This window comes from Pituophis catenifer, unplaced genomic scaffold (assembly GCF_029215685.1).
Source record: "Pituophis catenifer annectens isolate HBS135680 unplaced genomic scaffold, rPitCat1.0.hap2 SCAF_1, whole genome shotgun sequence".
NCBI classification, from domain to species: domain Eukaryota; kingdom Metazoa; phylum Chordata; class Lepidosauria; order Squamata; family Colubridae; genus Pituophis; species Pituophis catenifer.
This window is the reverse complement of record NW_027256881.1, coordinates 96,395,385-96,418,735: the sequence shown is the minus strand read 5'-3', so window position 1 is coordinate 96,418,735 and position 23,351 is coordinate 96,395,385. Positions and strand designations below refer to the sequence as shown.

The window sequence follows — 23,351 nt, the reverse complement described above, 5'->3', positions numbered from 1 at the left end:
TAACTAAAAATGGATTTTCACTTTTGCTGAAAATAGTATCCAGTAATGGTTATTTCAAGTCCGTGTTTATGATCAGACTTACATTGGTACAAGGGTGACGTAAACATAAAACCAAAGTGCATTATTTTCTCATGCATCCAGTTTTTATACATATCCAGAAAGCTTTGCTGCAAATTTTAACAATTCATTGTGATAATCTTAAACAGGAGATGGGAAAAAATGAGAGCTAATAGCTAATCAAAAGCTGCTGCTTCTTCACCTGGCAATTTCGAAAAATGTTGGAAGGATGTTAAAATACAGTAATATACTCAAGATATCAAGGGGCTGTGAAAGAGCTTTGGAGCTGCGGAGTGCCCATTGTAATCTCTGTGTTATTTTTGAGTGGGTTGGGTTGCAATCTATAACGTCCATATACAACCCATTTAGAATGGTCGTGATTTATAACATACTTATAGAACACACTGTGTTTTTAAAATTGAAATTAAATTGTGTTGTCTCTGATCTCAGTAATAAAATTGAAATGTTTAATTACTTCACAGGGCGTGTCAAATTTTTCAACTTTCAATTTCCAAACACTAGGGGTGTGCAAAAGTTGTGACACGCCTTGGGGATTGTAAAGACATTTGGGTTACTTTAACATAATTTTGATGTACTTGGAAGTAACAACATAAATATATTTATTTTTTAACAGTTTGTTTGTTTGTTTCATTTAGTCTACCATTCCTCCAAGGCATGTTTCTTCTTCCATCCTGTCCCTATTTTATCCTTTGTGAGGCTGGGGAGATGGACAGATATAGACTGAAGCTGGTTTATCCAAAAAGCTTCATAATTAAATGGGGAGCTGAGTCTGGATCTTTCAGGCTTATTTTGTACTCTCAAACCACTGCATCACACAGGCAATCCTACAACATTAGCACAAGGATCAATAAGTTAAAAAAAGTACAGCTGTAATCTTAACATTTTAAACATACTTACCCAGCCTTGGCAACACTGATGGTTTGCTGCTCCATGGCCTCATGGATGCTTGTTCTGTCATGTTCCTTGATGCTGTTAAACTCATCTATGCAGCAGAGGCCTCCATCGGCCAGGACCAGTGCACCAGCCTCCAAATTCCATTCTCCAGAGTCTTTCACAGCAGTTACAGTCAAACCTTGAGAACAAAATCTTCCCTGTAAAAGCCTGGTCGTACTATAAGCAGCTGTTTTAAAAATGCACATGAAAGCAGAGTGTCTATGCAGATTCTGTCATCCAGGTCATGGTTGCCCCAAAGGACAACATTTTTCAAGAGGCAACTGGACTTTCTTGGATGTATTTTTTTTTAAGACATTTCGCTTCTCATCCAAAAAGCTTCCTCAGCTCTGGCTGGATGGTGGGGAATGGAAGGAATTATATTCATTACAGACAGCTAGTTATTTGAATTTTTAGGGAGTCATTGAGGCCACCTGGAGGTTTATCTGTGTCGTCAGGATCACCTGAGTATCCCTTCCCTTCTGTTGAGAAAGGGCTGTTCAAAAGAGGCCGTCTATGTCAAAATTGAACCGCCCTCTCTCAACGGGGGTGGGGTGGGTGGGGGGTAGGTGGGGGTGGAATATGACATCATCTATCTCTGGTCTCCAGCAGTCCTTTCAACAGTTCCAAGAAGGCTCCACACGCATTTGCACTACTCAGGTGACCCTGATGACACAGATAAACTTCCAGGTAGCCTCAATGACTCTCTAAAAGAATGTAAATGACCAGCTGTCTGCAAGGAATATAATAGGAAGGTATGACAAGGAATCATAGGGAGATGATGGAACTGATGCAGGAGACAGATGTGAGACTAGAAAACCCCCAGCAAATGACAACAAAAGATGAACAAAAAATTCAGAAAATAGAGGAGAAACCAGAAGGAGCTGAAGAAAAAATAGAGGAGATAAATAAAAAAAAAATGAGACAAGCAGATAAAGATATGGAAGAGATAGTAATAATTCTTAAAACGGAACAGATAGATTACTCTTTAAGAATTCAAAATATAGAAAAGAATAAAGAGAAAGCTTTCCCAAAAGTGATGAAAAAATTGGTGCTCTAGAGTTCCAACAGCAAGAGATAGGCATTGAGGCAGAATAAATACTTAGATTAAATAAGTGTGATGTAAGGAGATACAAGATCCAAAGGGAGAAACATGAAAGATTTACCAAAAAGTCAATAAGAGTTGAAATTTTAAAAAGAATGACTTTCCAAAGCCCATGCTTAAACCATAGGAACATAAAAGCTTTACTAATTCTAGGTGAACACAAATTTGACACTATTGGCATCTGCACTGTTAACCAAGGAACTATCTCACCGGTCCTCATGAAAATTCTGTATTTTTAAGCAGAATTTTAAAAATTCTGCAAAATTTTTAGCAGAACAACTAAAAAGACTATAATAAAGCTAATTACATATGCAATTTTTTTAAAAAAATGTACGGAATTTGCTTGAAATATACACAAGAGACAAATTAAAGCAAAATTACAGTATTTATTTTGTACATTTACCATTTCAAGTATGAAGCCACTCTACTAGTGTTAGAAGGCCCTACTCCTTTTTTAATATATCACTGTTAATTCATCACATGTAAACTATCACCACTTTTACAGTTCATCACATGGAAAATAAGACACTTTCATTTCTTAAAGGGGATTAACATTTGATTTTAACTAGACCAGAAAAACATATTTTCATATTCACACTGCTCTGGCAATTTGTTTTTCAGTCTGCTGATTTAAAAACAGTTTTAGTGCTGTTGTATTTGTTTTGCTGCAGAGGTAAAATTGTATTTTATTTCCAATACAGTACTGTACTGAAGAATACTATTCCCCACTTCAGCATTCCTCCAGATCTGCAGACTTCATCTTCTAGAATTTGAAAACCAGTATGGCTATTTGCTGAGAATTTTGGGAGTTGAAGTCCATATGTCATAGCTAGTGTGTTCGCAAGCTGGAAAAGGCTAAAAAACTGAAAATATTAATCTGCTGTAACTTCACTTATGCTTAAATATATACTTATAGATTAACTTTGGGGCAAAAGGAAACTCATACTCAGCCACTCTAGTAAGACCAAGATTCATTCCTAACAATGGAACAAGAAAATTTAAAGCCACAAGCCACAGCATAAAGATTTTCTCCAGAAATGTATGAACCAGAGTGGCTTTTGATCTACACAGTACTAGTGCAATTCAATGGCTAGGACCAATCAATGACAGAACACTAGAATTCTGAAATACTTACAATTTCTGGGAGTTTCTGAAAGGCAGCATCACAATAAAGTTTACTGCAACAGTTTGAAATGTGACCAAGCCATCAATCACATGCATAGGGTTATGAAAGAAAGGCTACAACTAGGAAAACATTCTAAGCTGCAAAAATGCATTCTTGGTTATGATATCACACACATGGACCTCCAGAAGCAGCATTAAAGATGAATTCAAGCCTTAAAAAAAATGCAATGCATCTATCAAAGGCTGAAGTCTAATCCCAAACATGTTTCCAATTATGGTACATCTTGCCTGGATTTCAGTTTGCTTTTTTTATCCCCTGGAAGACCTGCCCATGATCAATCAGTGTTTCAGAATTTTGTCTCCCTGTCTAAAAGCTGGTGAGAAAAGGAAATGGAGCCCAGGGTCACTAACATATTGCCAACACTGTATGAGACAGGATGGAATATTGAATATTTTCTCCACTGGCAACTGACAATCCCAGTATATACACAGTATATACACATACACACCCCACACACACACTCTCTCTTCAATTTACGACTGCAATTAAGCCAAAAATTTATGCTACTGAGAGATTTGTTAAGTGAGTTTTTGCCCCATTTTACAACTTTTCTTGTCACATTTGTTAAATGAATCACAGCAATTGTTAAATTAGTAAAATGGATGTTAAAAGTGAATCCGGTTTCCCCATTAACTGCTTGTCAGAAGGTTGCAAAAAGTGATCACATGACCCCAAGACACTGCAACAGTGATGAGTCAGTTGTCACTCATTCAAATGTAAATCACGTGACCATGGGGAATGCTGCAAAGGTCGTTAACTGTGAAAAATGACCATAGGTCACTTTAAAAAACTTCGAACGGTCACTAAGTGAATTGTTGTAAATCGAGGGCTACCTTGTATTCTCTTTATTGCAATCCATCACTATCAGGTCCCTCTGCTCTAGGATGGAAAACGCTGCTTTACGAACTACCAAGCGAGTCTCTCAATTAAAACCGAGCCACTTTTTACGCAAAATAAAAGAGGCGGCGGAAAGGAGGCAGGGCCGGATTTAGATGAAAAGAGGCCCTAGGCTATTCCACTTATGAGGCCCTTTCACCTATAGTGAAAGTGTAATTTTAATTTTGCTAACAATTTGAATGTAGGCCCCTCTTGATCTTGAGACCCTAGGCTGAAGCCTAGTTAGCCTATAGGAAAATCCGGCCCTGAAAGGAGGGCAAGAGTTCTCGTCTTGAGGCGGCAGGAGTCCCCGGCCGGGCCTGCAGCTCACGCCCCCTTCCCTCCCTCGAAGTCCCGCGGGCTCTTCCGCCGCGAAAGCCGGCGCCGAGCCCGGCAGGTGGAGCGCCAGCGAAGCTCCGGCATTCCGCTCCAGCCACGGAGCCCTTCTTGCTCTCTCAGGGAAACCTCGGCAGCGGGAGGAGGGTCACGGCTCCGCCCGTAGCCAATCCGGGCCCGCGCTGCCAGTTAACCGAGAAGAATGGGCTGGAGTTTGGTGGAGTAGCAAAAGCTGCAAAACAGCGCGGAGCGCTCTCGGGGTGGGAAGAAAAAGAAAGAAGAAGAAGAGGAGGAGAGACAAGCGAGCGCCCGCCCGATGCCTCCGCCAAAGGCAGCGGGAGCAGAAGGGAGGGCCGGCGGCGAAGTTTCCTAACTCGCCTCTCCATCCCTGGCCGGCGTCCGTCTCCCGCGCAAGGCGAGCCCCCTCTGCACTTTCTCGGGCGGCAGGAGGGACGCGCTCCGACTATTGTTTGCGGGTCCTCTTTCCCCGCGCTTCCTTCTCCTCTCCCCCACCCACCCCTTCCCCGCCCAATATGGCAAAGGTTCAGGTGAACAACGTCGTGGTGCTGGACAACCCTTCGCCTTTCTACAACCCCTTCCAGTTCGAAATCACCTTCGAGTGCATAGAGGACCTCTCCGAAGGTGAGTCCCCGCCGAGCCCCTTTTTCAGGGCTTCCAGGCTTAAACTTTGCAAAAAGGCCTCGGCGACGGGAGCGCCTTTCCACGGGAGCGGGGAAGGGTTCCGCCGGGCGGGCCGGTGGGCTGCTTGCCTGCCTGGAAGAGGCGAGCCGGAGGCGCTTGGCGTTTTCCCCACCCCAGGCGCGCGCGGCTCGGGGCCAGGCTCGAGCGCCCGCGAGGAAAGGGAAGCCGCAAGTTGCAGGGAAGTTGCTCGGGTGCTGGGAGCAGCCATGTTGCCGCCGCCGTGGTATTGAGCGGCTCGTCGGGCGCGTACGCGAGAGGAGGGCTTTGCCCATCTCGCGTGCCCGCCCGAGCAGGACCGCCGAGCCGGGGAAAAGGGGTACCAAGGCTCTGCTAGTAGTGGCCTAGGTTTAGGGGGGCTTGGATGCCCCCGACCGCGGTTTGCTATCCTCTCCAGAGGACTCGCGATTGCAAAGCGTGGAAAGTACTGGCGGGAGTAACCGTGGCGCTACTTTGCTTCCGTCAAGCTCCTCTTTCGGAAGAGCGCTTCGGTTATCGGACCTGGAGTTAAAAAAATGCGAGCAATTCCAGTTTTTGCTCCCTTCGGGTAGCGAAATAAAACCACCGAGTCAATTCAAGCCTTGCAAACTGGGACTTAAGCGGCGGCCAAAGAGTCCCTCCCTTCCTTGTCTTCTCTCTTCCCCGGTTGGGCGGAGGAGATGGCGTTGGGAGAATCGGTGCTGTAATTTGAAATTGAAAATTGAAACTTCAGTTACCTACCCCACCCAACTAATTTTCCAGTAAGCGCCACTGACTTCAGCATTTGGTTGTTGTAAGGGCTTGATTTGATCGAAGCTAAGTTTAAGGATAGGATTTCTTATTTTTGTTTTCAAGGGTAGAGTTCAGAGAGATGGTGGTTTGGAAGGGGTTTTGTTACTGTGGGAGGGAGGGGGGGACTTTTAATTTTGAATGTTTTATTTAAAAGTCTTTTTCTCAAATGTAGATTTGGAATGGAAAATCATTTATGTGGGCTCAGCAGAAAGTGAGGAATACGATCAAGTTTTAGATTCAGTTTTAGTAGGCCCTGTTCCTGCAGGAAGACACATGTTTGTATTTCAGGTAAGCCAGTTCTTAAATGCCGCATTATAGTTACTCCTCTAAATTGTTTGGGGGTAAATAGGAGGCAGGAATATTTCTTAGGTTTACTGAGTTTACACATATATCATGGTAAAAGTATAATAGAAATATTTTTTTCATGATCAAATGTCACCAATTCATTGGTTAAATGTAACTGAAATTCAGAGCTGTCATTTATTTAAAAAAGTTTAAGCTAAGGCTAGATAACCATCTTTACCTGACATCTAATTTAAATCATATATATGCCTGTGAACAATAAGTGACCCAGAGGAAAAGTAATTGCTAAGGAACAGAAGAGTCCATAAGTGGAGTAGAATGGATGTTTTCATAAGTCACATTTAAAGAACAAATTCAAACCTGATCCTTGGATGCAGTGGCCTAACCTGTACTGAGTCTTATCAATTACTTTAAGTAACATTCTCAATTATGTTCAAACCTAGAGGAAAGCATTTATTTGAAGACAAGTAACAATAGATGGAAATTAATCAAGGAGAGAATCAATCTGGGGGTGGGGGATTTCCTGACAGTTAAAACCTAACAGTGGAATGACTTGTCCCCAGAAATTATGGGGGCACCAAAACTGAAGGTTTTTAAGAAGAGATTGGACAATCATTCGTCTGAAATGGTATAGGATTTCCTGCTTGAGTAGGAGGTAGACTAGAAGACTTCCAAGGTTCCTGCCAACTCTTATTCTGTTAAATATTGTTATTCTGTTAAGATAACCCAGAGGTTGAAGAGTGATAAATCTCTCAAGATGGCTTATTTTGTTAAAAAATTGTTTTTTCACAACTATGGTGGGCAAAGCTAAGCCTCCCACTTGTTTTACCTTGCTCCAACTCTTAAGGGAGCCACTTTGTTTATTGCACATGAGAGGCAGGAGAAGAGATAGTTGCAAAAGTAGCTAAGATATCAGTGGATCACAAATGAACCAGGGCCACCTAGGTTTTCTACAATTGTCCAGCACCATGGCTAGTGCCAGACAGGAGAAATTTTTACTCATTAAGAGGTGCTGCTCTTAATAGGAACTACTTTGCTGCTGGAAGAGAGAAGCAAGGCTTCTTGGTAGATTTCTAAATTCTGCAGCTTTGCACCACTGGAAATCAACTTTCAGAAAGAGTAAATACAATAATTATTTAAGGCATGAAGTCCCTGAGTTAGTTGATTCCACTTTGGATTAAATTTTTGATTGGCTCTTATTTTTTATCGGTAATTTCTCAGTATTATTGGAAGTTCTCTAGAACCAGAGATGGGGAGCACAATTAGCAAAGGAAGTATGAGCATCTAATTTTATCTTGTAGTGGTTACGTTTGTTGAACAAACCTATTGTTGAACGAATCACATTACTTGTTATCTCCCTAACATATAACTAAAAAAAAAAAAAAACATTGCAAAATCAGTTAAGTACACATACTGGTATATTTTTAAAAATGAATCCCGAGATGCTTCTACCACCATCCTTCATGTTGCTTTTACTCCGCATTGCCAATAAAAATAATTTTTTTCATGTATGATTTTGGCCAAAACTCTGTGAATGTATATTTCTATCAATTAGCAGAAATTGGAGGCAATTTGAAATGCAGTGTATTTGCTCATGAAGAAATTATTTACATTTTGGAAGCAAAAGGAAACTTCTTTTAAATGTACTTTTATAAAAGAGGTGAATGAGAACGAGTTTCCATTTAAAAATGCATGTCATATAGCATCGAAACCTGACATCTTTTTTTGAGTGGGAGAGAACTGGAAGAGTCAGGAATATTTTTAAACTTCAACATAAAGTGATCAGGTTCAATCAAGATAAATACTTAGTGTGAAGTGAAGAGTGCATGATCTTTTAAAATTTACATGGCATTCGTCAGTTTATATTAGCTAGACTTTAAACTTTATAATTTTAAAACTAACACTATAAACCATATTATGATATAGGTTGTTATGGAACCTATTTATAATACTTTAGTTGTATGTCCGAAGCCTGAAAAACTTTTTTGAGATGTATCACTTAAAGTGTGTGGTGTGTGTGTGTGTATGAATATGAAGTTTAATTGGAGGTGTTAATCTAATCTTTAGAAGTTGCCTTTTTAGATAAGGGATTAAGGTAGGTAACTTCTAAAATTTAATGGTCTGGTTAGTGACATATGTATACTTACTTGGTGGTGGTATTCAAAAAATTCTAAGGTAAAAGAAGGCTAGTAATACACGTAAGTCTTCTAAAAATTAACTTGGAATATGATCTGACCTCAGGAAATGAAATGATAGTGTTTGAAATCTAAATTATGTAATTTGATTAATCCTGTTCCCTTTTATTTTTTACTATAGGCAGATGCTCCTAATCCAGGCCTTATTCCTGATGCAGATGCTGTAGGTGTAACGGTTGTCTTAATCACCTGCACTTACAGAGGTCAAGAATTTATCAGAGTTGGGTATTATGTAAACAATGAATATACTGAAACAGAATTGAGGGAAAACCCTCCAGTAAAGCCGGACTTTTCTAAGGTAGGATATTATATACTGTGTAAATCCATCCAAATCGCCGTTTTTAAAACTATACTATAGAATTGGTTGATCAAAATTGTTTAAAAGTAAGCAACAGTTAATAGGTAAAAATTAAGCAGCTTTTAGTCATCTATTAGTGATAATGTTGCATTTTGTACCTCTGGGGTCATTCCTTCCTCCAGGATGGGCTGAGGGTTAGGGTTAGGGTTGAAGCAGATCGAATATCACCAGGCTCAAAGTTGACTCAGCTTTCCACCCTTCCAAGGTCGGTAAAATGTAGACCCAGATTATTGGGGGCAATATGCTGACTCTGTAAACCGCTTAGAGGGGGCTGTAAAAGCACTGAAGTGGTATATAAGTCTAAGTGCTATTGCTATTTGCCACAAATCCATCCTTGTTGGTTTAAAGTTCAAGCGCCCATAACAGATAAAGTGCATTGGTGCAGAGTAATTGAAAGGGAACGAAGCTGTTGCACAGCTAGGAGATGGAGAGAGGAACAAAGGGCACCAGCCTTGTCTTACCTGCTCTTTAAAACTCTTCCAGATTTATTTTAGAGGAAACCCAAATCAACTTTCGGGTTTCCTGCAAGCAGACCTATGTGGCCCACTGTGTTTGTTCTGTGTGTGGAAGAAAGCATTTTTATTATTTTTTTTGCTGTATGCACTTGTACTCTAAACCAACAAGGATGGATTTGTGGCAAATGGAGTTTGAATCTTAATTCTATTCATAAATTACAAACTTGAGCATATATGCTCAGCGAAATCTCATTACTTCATCTTTAGTGTATAGGGAGACCTCAACTCAATGACCTTAATGAGTTTAACAATGTCTCAAAGTTATGATGGTTAAATGTGAACTAGACATCAAGCCCTAGAACACTGATGGCGAAACTTTTCGGCATCGAGTGCTCAAACGGAATGGTCAAAGCCACCTGGTCTTTGGGTTTCTGGCGCGTGCATGTGTGCCAGCCAGCTGGTCTTCGCACATGCCGGAGCGCTGGAAACCAGAAGAGCAGCTGGATTGATGCTCTTGCCCACAGAGAGGGCTCTGTGTGCCACCTCTGGCATGCCTGCCATAGGTTTGCCATCATGGCCCTAGAACATAAATAAACTTGTAAGCCTAAGAATGCATGTAAATATGCATATGTTCCTTTGTAGAGTAAATATGCCCTTAGTCTAGTGACAGGTGATGCTTATTAACAGTTTATAGCAGAACGCATGATAATGGAGTAAGTTCCAAGCCTGGCCATATCATTTCTGGGTAGGCTTAAAGGGGCTTCAATTTGGGAGGATTTTTTTGTTTCTTCACAGCAAGTAGTTCACAAAAAATTCCTCCTTTTGCCTAGACTTTGCTGTTAATTTAGTATTTCACTTTGCAAAACAAAAATGTCCCAACTCTATTTATGTTATCTTTATTGAAAGGAAGAATGTATTGGATGCACATTTGGTATTATACAATATAATATCTACAGGTAATCCTCCCTTAACGACCGCTAGTTCAGCAGTTGTTTGAATTTACAGTCGCATCGAACAGATGGTACTTATGACCAGTCCTTGAAGTTCTGGTCATTGCAATGACTTCAAGGTTTTGTGATTCCAAGGTCTCATGATTGCCGTTAGTGGCCTCCTTTGCCAGCTTCCTACAAGCAATGTCAGTGGGGAAACTTGCAAGAGGTCCCGCAAATGGGGATTATGTGACATCTTCACTTAACTATCCATTGTGTCGATAAAGTTCTTCCATCATTAATTGAACTGATAAAGGGAATGAGAATTCCTATTGTGAAAAAAAAAATGTTAACCTGTCTTTTTTGGAGATCTGAATCCCAAATTTAACCTTCAGTGAAAACATAAGGGACGCAAGGGGGCGGGGCGCAGTTGACATTATCTTTAAAGGGGGTTGTTTCTCTGCTGCCCACATTCGCACCTATTGATTGTTATTTTATCGAAGAGCAGAACATATAGGAATAAGCCTGTTTTGAATAGTTTGCCTTTTGATGTTTAAACAGCTATATTATTTTTTATCAACCTTTCCCTTTTCTGGTTTATGTTGTACACATCATCTAATACAAAAGGAAAGTCTACATCTTCTAAAACATTCATCTCTCTGTTTTCTAGCTCCAGAGGAATATTTTGGCATCTAATCCCAGAGTCACAAGATTCCATATTAATTGGGAGGACAACACTGAAAAACTGACAGATGCCGAGAGCAGTAACCCAAACCTCCAGTCACTCCTTTCTACAGATGCCCTGCCTTCAGCCTCAAAAGGGTGGCCAACATCTGAAAACTCTCTAAATGTCATGTTGGAATCTCATATGGACTGCATGTGACCTTCTGCGCTATGTTATATGTTGAGCTCTAAACACACACAGTACACAGAACACAACCATCACGGAAACATTTTCTTTGGAATTACATATTAAACAAATGTGAAAATTGCTTAAAGAACACACACCCTGTAGAAAGTTTATAAGGAAAAGTATTTGAGTGGATGTATAAATAAAACTATTTTTGAGTAACTTTCTGAGGTTTTTTTTAAATCTAATGTTAGAGCTTATTACACATATGTATAAAGATATGCAAACTAGGCATAGGCAGGGATGATAGACGTTTACATGTTTTTAGTTGTAAATTATAGATGGGCTTTAGTGAAGCCTATGCAAGCTTAGCTTGAATGCAATGGTCTTTTATGCTTTATTTATTTTTGTGATTTATATGCCGCCATTCTCCGAAAGGACTCAGGGTGGCTTATAACAATCAATCAATAATACAAATCACAAAATAAGTTAAAAACCCCTTAAAAACCATATTTAAAATTATTACAGCTTGTGCAACCCCTTTAGAAGCTTTGAGTGTGAATTGTGTGCATAGTGGGCAGAGCTGGCCCAAACAAAGGGTGGCAGCTACCTACAAACTGCAGATGTTACTTTTAAGATTCATGAGATCAGTCTAATGCAACTTAGTATCACTCTTATCAGTGACAACAGTGTTATATGCAGGCTGCCAAAGGGGCATTGGCTGGGCAGGTGCCATTGCATAATGCCATAGTGCCATTATGATGGCTACTGCAAATGAAAGAAAAGAATGACCAACTAGTAAAACTTCAAGCCTGTCAAGCTTTAAGCTCCCAAGCAATGTTGGAAAAGGCACAACTGCTACCGGGATTGCATAGTACATCAAACCAGAAATAGAGGATTTTAATACCATTAGCTGGCCAAGGTACTCCAGACTTTTTTCCCTACTGAGGTGGCAAATACTGTTGCAGGAATTTATGGTTTAACACAAGCCCCAAATCTTTATACATACAGTACAATCATCCACAAGGATGATTGTGGATTGTGGATTCTTTAACTTGTAACTTTTGGCCTCTTTTCATTCTAAGCAGCTAAACGTAGTGCATTAGAAATTTACTATGACTCCAAATGTCAGGCAGCTTTGTTGGCTCTTGGATGAAAGATTTACTTACAGTTGGTAGAATGTAGGGCTTGCAAAGAGCAAATGTGTGAACATGATCAGTGTGACTCCTCTAGATGATGCCATTCACATTTAAGAGTATATGTGTGTAAATCTATATCAGTATATTATTACATTAGTTGGTTGAAACTATTGGTTAGTAATATGGGGTACACCAAAATTGTCCATGTCTGGCTGTGAGCATGTGTGTGTGTGTGCACGCCTGCCTTTTAAATCCTGGCAACTGCCTGGACACGCCACTACAGATTTTTCAGTAAGGCTTCAAAAATGGCTTACCATTGCCTTAAATCCTCAGGGTTGAAAGTGGCTGGCCCAAGGTCATGTTGGATTAGAACACCTGGACTTCCAGTTTCCAGCCTGGTGCCTTAACTACTACACCAAGCTGCCCCTCTTGGCTAATCTTAGAACACTCCTATTCCTTGAAAAGTTTCCTTCCCCTCAGATAAAAGAAAGTGCTATAAATACTATACTATGGCCTGAAATTCTGTCTTGCGTGGAATCTCTATACAAGGACTGACAGGAGTCTGGAAATGGCCAGATTTCTGGTCTGGGGCTCACTTTCTGTCCTTTGTAGCTTTTTATTGTTATCTAATATTCCAAAAAAGGTTGCAATGCATGTGATAAATTTTCTAGGTGAATACTCTTAGAGGTGACAAGGCCAAAGGAAAGATTCAAAATAGCTACATTTGATATGGATTGTTGTATCTAAAGCTCAGGATTTAGTATGTACCATTGGGTCTGCCATACAACTCATTATTTTCCGTGTAACTTGCTCTACTAATGATTTAAGTAGGAATTTCAAAGATGTGAAAATAGTATGAATGTGAATGAGCATTTTGAGTACATATATTAATTTCTTCTTATCCATATGCAGATCTGAGCATTTTCCCCAAGACTCAAATATGGCTCTTGATCTAATCACTTGTGCACTTCTGCAATAGAAAACTGACATAAAATAATCCCATTTACAATATATATATATATATCTTGAAATTCTCCCTTAATGTCAGTTCTGGTGGCCATTGTTCAAATGTTGCCATTGTTAATGGCTGCTAAATATTATTTCTGTAGAATCTACCAGAAAGATTAGCATCCCCTATAACACAATAAAAATGTTTAGGAAAAGGGAAGGAATATATCAACTGACCAATTTCTGAACTGATTGTCAAGAATTACTGATTTAGTAATCAGCTCAAGAACTGGTCGGTTGACCTAGTCAACTCTAATAATGAAGTCCAGGCTAACATCAGTTGTACATGCTATTATTCTGCAGGGGCCTTTGGTGCTTGTTGAATTAGCTTGTATTCCTAGATAGCCTCATAGGTTTAGTCAGTTCTCTATCCTTTTAAATAACTACTGTATCTACTAAGAGGTCTGTTAGTGAGCTTTAGAGGACACATAGGATTTTGCATAATCTACTCTCAACACATTAGCGATTCAGACAATTTCAACAGTTTATCTTTTGGGACATATCCTAAATTATACTGTCCCTTCCTGAGCCTGCTTCACCTCTTCTTCAAGTATCAGGATTTTCCCTTACCAAGGGAGAATCACTTTTAACATAAGTGGGCCTTAGCAACTACACACCTGACTTTTGATGCATCTGTCCATATCTCTTATGGTTATGGTTTGGGTACAAAGACCCTTGTCTGCTAGGCAACCAACAATTTTTGCATTGGACTTCACTACACCTTCATTCTTTGTTTGACTATATGAAGACCAAGTCCATTCCTCTAGAGGAAAATGGAGAAAACCGTGGAGCTTGGCAGTTCCTTCTGTTCACATGTCAGCTATTCCCAAGTAAGACTAACTTTCACAAGAAAAATTCTACCATTTATTCCCATTATCCCTACGATTGTCCTTCCCCATTCCAAATATCCTCAACTTGAGTGAACTTCAACTCTCAGTTTTTTAGTGGAAATTCGTAGGAGCAGTCAGTGGAAAAGAAGCTCTGCTATACACATGTAGTTTCCAAAACTCTGACAGATTATTTAATGATGCTTATAAAAATCCATTGGGAAGACTAACACCTCCTAAGTAAAACTATTGGTTTATAATGAATCTGGTCAGCACATAGTCTAATTCTTTCTGAGCAGCAGTGCATTTCCAGTGTCTCTTAATTTCTGCTGCCTGAATTTTTCTCCCTTTTACTTTGGAGAACTTGCCTTGGATATATCTACCCATTATTCTGCCCCTGAGGGCGGCAGAGGCAGGGTGATGATACCTTGATATGTTTCTCCCATCATTTTTGTATTTGGGGTTTTTTAAATATGTTAAGACATGTGAATACATTTATCAGAGAAAAACTGTGCCATTGTTAACTCAGGGTTGCTGAACTGGAAAATTGAAGGAAGGCACTGCAAAAGAGAGGCTAGAATACATGGGTTGCTCTCTCTTGCTTAGAAATGAAAGTTCTCTTCCTGAGCTACCAAACAGTGCTATACTGATTAGCATAAAATCACTCCTTAATTACAAGCTAACTTGAAGATACATTATTGGACTGGGTATATCTGCCATGCATTACAATTCAAATATAATTGAAGTAGCATCCTTTGTCTGTCATCTGCCTCCCTGAACATAAATCACTGAAATAGGAACAGTTTTCTTCTGCATGGGGGAAAAAACTGCCTAGAGCTGCACTTTTGCCTGCCATCAGTACCAGCCTCTTTCTCTATCATAGCATTTGCAGCCAACCGTGGAACAAGAGATGACATATTAGATCACAGGAATATCTGGGCTTGCTGAATGTGGAGGAAGTTAGGCAAGGGTTTTGGAAATTTAGCAACAACATCTGGGTGATGGTAAAAAAGAGGAGAGTTGTGAACCACCGTTGGGGGCACGAACCACAGCAGGAATGTGATCAGGGACAACTGTGGTTGTCAATGGTGAGACAAGCAGATTGCCTGTATTAGTCTGTGTAAAATTTTCAGCAGTCTCTACATATTAGCGGAGAACTTGGGAAATTTGGCTCTTAGCAATAGCGCTTAGACTTATATACTATTTCACAGTATATTTAAAGCCCTTTCTAAGTTTTTTACAGAGTCAGCATATTGTCCCCAACAATCTGGGTCTTCATTTTACCAACCTCTGAAGGATGGACGACTGAGTCAACCTTGAGCCTGGTGAGATTCAAACTGGCAAATTGCAGGCAGCCGGCAGTCAGCAGAAGTAACCTGCAGTACTTCATTCTAACCACTGCACCACCGAGGCTCTTACCCATTTTCTAAAAGTTTATATCCATGCAGTGTTATTTACCTGCACTTGTAGATCCAATTCCTGCTGTAAGTACAGATCGTGGAGTAATCTTTGCTGCATATTTCAGAAATTGAGATTTACCAGTACCGGGGTCTCCAACCAATAAAAGATGTGATTCACCTGGAGGTAGAGTAAAGATGCCCAAGTTTTCTACAGACCAAATTTTAGATGAAAATTGTATTGAAGAAATATAAAAAGCAGAAATATAATTCCATATGTAGTCTATAATTCATAGGGAAAGCATGGAAGTTTATTTAAATCAATCACATTTTCTTCTTCATACTCAGATTACTGCCCTTACATGACCTTACTGATCAGTAATACATGCATTTTTAATTTAATTGTAAAATGGGAAAAGGTAAATGTAAAACTGTGATTAAAATGACAGAATTGTCCATCCTTTTGATATTTTGCCAAAACATTTGCTGACAATCAGTTCTAAATGGCAAGGTACAAAAACAAACAAGAGTTGACAAAAACATCTCTTATTCAGAACAGAATAGATTACTTTAATTTCCAAAAAGCCTTTCTGGATATTCTACACCGATATAGAAATGATGCCATTATTTCAAAGATAAGTTTTTAAATTTAAATTTATATGTTTATAGACATATAAACAAAACCCTTTGAGGATCATGCCCACAATCAAGAGGCAGATAACGCACCTTCTTGGAAGCATTAATTCAGGCATTCAATATCAAAGGAAAAAAATAAAATAAAAACTGGTTGAAAGTTTATCATAAACAATTTAAACAAACGCTTTAGTTAGCGATAAAAAAAGCTGCTCCTTTGAATACAGATGAAACTGATTATTTTCTCTGTTTGAATATTATTTGAATATATCATTAACTTTAAAGTAGTGATAAAAATGTATAGTCTTACCTTTAACAGCTAAATACTGTAAAAGTTTTCAAACAAATGGGACCTTGTCCTATGGAATAGTATATTTAAAGTTCAAACTACTTTTTTCAGAGTATAAGACACACTTTCCCCCCCCTAAAAAAGGGTGAAAATTTGGGTGCGTCTTATACACCGAATGTAGCCCTGCCCACCGCCAGCCCCCACCCTTTGGCGTCTGCCTCCCAGCAATTTACCTCCTTGCAGCAAACAGCCCGTTTCATCTTCAGCACAGCCTGATTAGCACAAGCAGTTGACTGTCGGTTGAATTGGCGTTCCGACCCTCGGCTGTTTCAGGCTGCAGGGATTGCCATTGCCTATTGCCACACGGGCCTCCGCTGCTTGCTGCAAGGAGGCAAACTGCTGGGAGGCAGATTTTTTTTTCTTGTGCTAATCAGACTGTGCTGAAAATGAAAATGAAACTAAAGCAGGCTGTTTGCTGTTTGCTGCAAGGAGAAAAATTGCTGGGAGGCAGATTTTTTTTTTCTTGTTTTCCTCCCAAAAAAAGGTAGGTGCATCTTATAGTCCGGAGTGTCTTATACTCCGAAAAATATGGTATCTTATGTATTTTAAGTATTATGTCCAGAATAATTCCTTTTGAGCACTTTCTATGTTTCAGACCTTTCTAACCGCTTGCATTTTTTAAAGATGTATATCACAAAGGACATCATTCTTTTGTCAATTTAAGGGGAGAAACTTATGTATTAAGACATCACAAAGAGAAGTTTTATTTTTTTAAGAGCTAAAGATATTTTGGATTTCATTATAAATCCAAATAAATACATTAACTATGCCTAAAATATTGTTCACATTAAACATAGACATAGGCATAACAATAACAATTTTTCAACAATATGATATTTATGGCTATTAATTTCAAATGCAAAAATTTGCTTTGGGTAAAGTAAGGTGCCATATTAAATAAGAGATGTAAATTCTGTTAGGGCAAAAAAAAGAAAGGCAACATATGTATTTTGTATATATATTCATTTTATAATAAAGCATATTTTAGTTCTATAAATTATAAACGATATATATATTCCATCTTTTTAATCTAGATTCTGCCTGTAAACATTATTTTTTATTTATTTATTTATTTTCAATTTATATACCGCCCTTCTCCCTGAGGACTCAGGGCGGTGCACAGCCAGAATTAAAAACATGAAATACAAATATTAAAACATTATGTTGACTTGTCCTTTCTATGCCTTGTAAAAGCATGAAATAGATTCCTTAACACAGGTTCCCCAAGAATGTACACAACGAAGAAAACTAGTCTAATTTAAATTTAAAAATATTTTTCAGGCCAATGTCTAACAAGTAGAGAAAGAAAGAAGAGTTCTATTACAGTGTGGGAATAAGAAGGAAGAGATTGTATACCAACCTCTAACCCGAGTGCCGGTATTATCTGTTCTCTGTACCCCTCCCGCGAGCACCATTGCTACAGCCAATTTCACAAGATATAATCCAAAAATCTGAGGACACAAGCTTGCTAAAATTTCATTCCTCCCTGCAAAGTATGAAAAAGGTAATAGATTAATATACTTTGATCTCTCTCTTTCTCTGCCATACATACAATTCCACATATTGCTTTATTTATTATGCTGTCCTTGGTTTAAACTGAAAAATGATCAGTAAAGTCTCTTTTGACTTGATTTCCAGAGATCTTGCTGATTTTTTGAACATCTATATAATTTTCAAGGCAACATTGCCACGGTTTCCTTCTACAACACTTTTTCAATTTTTCAATCTAGATAATACTGTAATCTGGGGTGTCCTATCCAAGTACTAACCACGCCCAATTCATCTTAGCATTTATATAGATGGTTTAGAAATCACTGATGTTTTCTTAAATTTCATTTTGACTCAGTTATAGTAAAAATAAACCACTAGATCCAATGCTTTTTATTGGATAATTTGACAGAGATAACAGGGTGAAAGTGTTTTTTCTTTAAATTTATTCATTGATTTATTGAATCATTTCCAGATGTTTAGAATGACAACTCCCATCATTCCTAATCATTTTACCTTAACTTGGTCTAATGAACTGGATTCCAGTGAGGTGGGCAGCATAGAAATTTAATAATAATGAATAGTAGTTGAAAACATCTGGCAGATAACACATTGGGTAAAACTTTAATATTCTAAAAGGGTAGAATTAAAAATTCTAAGAAAGATTCCAGAGATTATTATTGGTCCTTAAGAGTTCTACTCCAGTTGCAGAATTCTTACATCAACAAAAGCTTCCTTTCTTCATTTAATTGGAAAAAGGCACAATAATGGAATAGGTGTCTCCACTGAAATGAACTGGAACTTCTACAACAACTCTACACGTAATTTAGGAAGATACATAGAATTCTGCTGTTTGATGTCTCTTTATACATCAACTCAACCATATATAGCATGGTTAAAATTTAAGACGCCATGCTTTAAGCTAGTTACCCACCATTCTTTTTGTTAAAAAAATTACTATTCTTATCCCCTTTTTCTCATTTAATTTAATTATTATCTATGAAGCTCCCCATCAGATTTTAGAGAGCATGGAATACAATTTGATTATAAAGGATAAAATTGGTGCATTTTAAGAGCAAACTGTCCATACCAATTTTTTAAATTTTTTTCCAAACCTGCTAAAGGGTCATTCCTGTGTCTTTCCCAAAAATCTTTAAATTCTTTGCGAACGTCCTCATCAATTGTGATGCCTGTAATTTGCTCATTGTTGACTTGAATATAATTGGCCTTCAAAACAATCTCTACATCACAGCGGGAATCCTGGTGAAAAGGCTTCCATCTTTGCATCACTACTCCATAAACTGTAATGTCATCACCTAAAGGAGATAAAAACAAACAAACATCAAGAACTATCATAAAAATTTGGCACACATTAGTATAGAAGCTTTGCCTGTTTGTAATGTACATGTCATGTTGTTTCATTGCTATTATTATAATTATACTGATGTTACAATGTGAAATGCCGTTGTCTTAAGTAACATCAACTCACGTAATTATTGGCATTTGGGAACATAATGATCTCATATGTCATGCTAAGCCCTGTGTTAATTTATCACATTATTGTTTACTCTTAACTGGCTATACTTTTCTAGACAATGTCCATTCCAGGATTTTAAAGGAATTCAAAAACTTTTTGAGTAAAAGTGCTAAGCTGCTCACCATATATGCTATTTCTCACAAAAGACAGGAATCCTTCCACAAGGATTAGAAAAAAGACCAATATAACTCAAATCTTTAAAAGGAGATAGAGAAGGAATCGAGGAAATTACAAAGCAGTTACTTTGAAACCTGTTTTGGATGAACTGAAGGAGTGCCTTCTCTTGCATGTACCTACCCAGACCTTACTATCTTCCAAGGCGTCTCTCCACACCACAGGAGGTGAAGTGGATGTTAACAAGGTGGACAGCCTTTTCTGTGGTAGCACTATTTATGCAACACTTCCCAGGGAGTCTCAATTGATCCCTATGTTAGCATGGTACCATCAGGCTTTTAATTATATTTGGTGATGACCAGCTTCCTTAAGTTGTGTAATGTCTTTTGTATTTTATTTTATTGGATATGTTTTAACACAAATTGTAATTTCTCTCTTTGTGTGTGTGTGTGTGTGTGTGTGTGTGTGTGTGTGTGTGTGCTTATTATAAATCCAGAAAGCTCTGGCTATTGGACTGTTTAAAAAATTAATTGCAGGAAAATGTTAACAAGAAAGTAAGCACATAGAAGAATCTACAATCCATTCCCCCCCCAACCCACATTTGCAGGCAATTAAAATTTTCTTTTAAATCTATATGAAAACATACAGTAGAAAATAAAGACTGTTAACTGGAACAATATTTTGAACACATCAACTCAAATTCTGTGGAAAGGTGTTAGCATAGAAGAGCATGTATTGCAATGCCTCCGTTATTGAAGAATAGTTTTTTTGAGACTTGGAAACTTTAAACACCAATCATCATATGATTTGAAGTTTTGACCTAAGACAATGGCATTTCATGTTATACAATCAATAAAATTGTAACAAGACATGTACATTACTAGTAGACAAGAGCGCTTTTAAAATGTTAATTTGAATTCTTCTTTAAGTATGAATGCTTAAAAATGAAGTTATTTTCCCAAAGAATCTGTCACAGAACTCACCAGATTTGCAACCGTCAACTAAATCATCTTCAAGGACCACCATCATAGAACGGGGAATATTACCAACAGAAAGCCTTTGAACCTGGACAACATAAAATGTATTTATTTTATTGTAAGGTTAGCAAATACAATTAAATTTATGTAAGTTACCAGATGAAAACCAGTGGCCAACTGTATTGGCCACGGGTCCAATACAAAAAGTATGATCAACTAGAAATAAATAGTGATCAGCGTGTGGGTATTCAGACAAGCAAATGTTTAGAAATCTGCTTTCATTTGATTTAAATTTCTATTAGAGTCTATCTTATAGAAGTTTCTTCAGAAGCAGATTCCAATGTTGGTCTGTGACTGTAATAAAAATTGAATGATTGATTCAGAAGCAGATTCCCTTGCATTTACACTCCAGTTAGAAGCATGCTTGTCCTCTGAGAGAATAACCAGAATGGAATCCTTTCACCCTATAGTCCCACATATCTGTTTTAAAAGCTTTGGGTCTTCCAAAGTATATTTATGGGATATAAGGATATAGCAGAAGGGGAACAAAAAGAGCCCTTAGATGTGACTCTATACTTCCATCAGCTAGGTTCCCTATGAAACATTTTTCATATAATGGAAAAGGCAATAGTAACATGGAGAAAGGATCTTACATGGCTTCTACCTTTTACCCAGTAAATCCCTCAAGAAATGTATAGCCAACCAAATCTGTGTGAATATATTTTTTTTACAACCTGCTCTTGAATCTTTAACTCTTGATAGTCTTTGCATCTACTGGGAGCACAGGATGTTCCAGAGAGACAAGTGAACTTTGAGGAGGTGCAACCTTCTTTCCCAGGGCAGGTTGATGGACGGCAGAAGGCATAATATTGTTCAAAGTCAGCCTTGACCACAAAGATGTGCTTGCATTTGTTGCAAATGTAATCCCGCTCAAATTCCAGGACTTTCACTAGACTGGTCCGAATAACAGTGCCAGTGACTGACAAGAAATGCCCTACGTCTCTAGTCTTCGGGATGTGTTCTCTCGTTAGTTCTGGGCACACAGGTAAACCTGGTGAAACAACAAACAAACAACAAACAGAGATTATTTCATTGGCAGTTTCCACTAGCTCTTAATTTTGATTTAGCAACTTGGTTCACACTTTTCATTTAAGTGTGGAGGGTCAAATACAGGGGACCAAGTACTTTCTTTGGCTAACATGCTAAAACTTAAACAATCATTTAAAACTAAAGAAGCTGGCTACACATAGCATGCTGAGCTAAAACCAAATGAACAAAATAATGGATTTGTATAATCTGTAAATTCAATGTCTAATCTGATGTTGAAGAAGTTTGCTGATCATTTTTTATGCATCTCTTATTTAAGGATATATTTATCAAAAATTATAGAAACACCACCTAACAATATTTTAGTTTTCCTACCCAAAACTTCAACAGCAAACATTAAAGAGACTCAGAATCAGAAAGGAACTTGCTATCATATAAAAACAATAGACACAATATATAATTTTTAGTGGGTTAATTCATCTGAAATTACTTCATAAAACAGAATTTTTAAAACAAACAAAAAAAAATTTCATCAGAACTGCTGCTCCTTTTTGAGGCTACCTTTTATTTCTATAGATTCAGATGATACTATACTCTTATATTAATTTTATAGATTATAAAATTAACAAGGAAGTTTTGTTTTCCCTTATTTTCCTTGTAACGTCCTTTCCCCTCTATTAATTGGCTTAAGCTATGTGACCTATTTTAAAACACAGGTTAATCATGTCAAGACAAAAAGAGATACAATGTTTCAAAGAACTACCAGCCTCTCTTGTAAAAAAAAAAAAAGCATCAAACAAGCATTTGGAATCTAGAAATAAAATATAATCAGAGTGGATATATTTTTATATCTATTTGTCTGTCTGTCTGTCTGTCCGTCCGTCCATCCATCCAATTTGTTTAACAAATTATAAGAGATATGAAGGCTGACTAGGAGCGTTGACTGTTGTGAAGGAAATAAATTAAATCACTGAACTGAAACTGGAAAAAGAGCATGCCATCAATGGTACTGTAGATATAAATAAAGATATAGATATATAAATAAAAAGCCTTGGAACTGGGGAGGTATATTGAAAATTACCAGTGAAAGAAGAAAAGGAAGACAGAGAGTGCGTGCATCAGCATAGAATTTCCATAAACCATCCCAAACCTCTTGAGAAAGGACCAAGAAAAAGCGTCTTGATCCCTATTCTCAATAGTCTGGTCAGCAGTTTTGCTCCTGGATTTGAATTCTGTAAATCAGCCTTTTCCAGCTAAAAATCGTTCCAATTATCCTCAGCTACCAATACTAATTGGAAATTATGAAAGTTATTGTTCAAGTTTGGCAGGTGCAGTAAGGCTATCTTAATGAAAAGCACAGTCTTGCTATAAAAGTACATTTACACTTGCTACATAATACAGACTTTTTACAAAGCTAACCAAGATTTGTATGAATCACAAGAAATGCAATTTACCTGATACTCTGGCATGGAGGTTCTGTTTAATGATGAATTCCTGAGCTTGGGAAGCTGACTGACATACTGTCGCAGCTGCTCTACGCAATGCATTATCAAAAATAGGAAGCACTTCATTAGGGAATGCATTAAAATATTCACCAATTTCCATGTTGGTTTCAAAAAGTGTCAATGCATCAACAATAACTGGGTAATGGGCGTCATCATCTTTTTCCCTTAAAATCTGCAAGATGTCATTTTGGTGATATGCCAGAATATATGATTCAAATACTTGTCCAATCAGGTTTATTTGCTCTGTAGTTAAAACCAT

General features: G+C 38.0%; 2 protein-coding genes across 2 annotated transcripts in view; one reads left to right on the top strand and one right to left on the bottom strand.

Moving 5' to 3' along the window:
• MCM9 (minichromosome maintenance 9 homologous recombination repair factor) overlaps positions 1-23,351 on the bottom strand; it is a 34,664-nt gene extending 11,313 nt beyond the window's left edge. The window contains exons 1-7 of the mRNA XM_070952920.1: positions 23,042-23,351; positions 21,275-21,591; positions 20,547-20,628; positions 19,028-19,228; positions 17,785-17,910; positions 15,504-15,623; positions 976-1,150 (exon numbers count right to left, since the gene is read on the bottom strand). Coding sequence (XP_070809021.1) covers positions 976-1,150; positions 15,504-15,623; positions 17,785-17,910; positions 19,028-19,228; positions 20,547-20,628; positions 21,275-21,591; positions 23,042-23,351 — 1,331 coding nt within the window. The remainder of the gene's footprint in view (positions 1-975; positions 1,151-15,503; positions 15,624-17,784; positions 17,911-19,027; positions 19,229-20,546; positions 20,629-21,274; positions 21,592-23,041) is intronic.
• Positions 4,699-11,293, top strand: ASF1A (anti-silencing function 1A histone chaperone). Its single transcript, XM_070952906.1, has 4 exons — positions 4,699-5,153; positions 6,154-6,269; positions 8,601-8,777; positions 10,892-11,293. The coding sequence occupies exons 1-4, from the start codon at positions 5,045-5,047 to the stop codon at positions 11,102-11,104; spliced, it is 615 nt and encodes a 204-aa protein (XP_070809007.1). The 5' UTR covers positions 4,699-5,044; the 3' UTR covers positions 11,105-11,293.

Coding starts and splice junctions, on each gene's coding strand:
- ASF1A (XM_070952906.1), top strand. CDS start 5,045: ATGGCAAAGGTTCAGGTGAACAACGTCGTGGTGCTGGACAACCCTTCG. Junction 5,154..6,153: donor CATAGAGGACCTCTCCGAAG/GTGAGTCCCCGC, acceptor TCTCAAATGTAG/ATTTGGAATGGAAAATCATT. Junction 8,778..10,891: donor TAAAGCCGGACTTTTCTAAG/GTAGGATATTAT, acceptor TCTGTTTTCTAG/CTCCAGAGGAATATTTTGGC.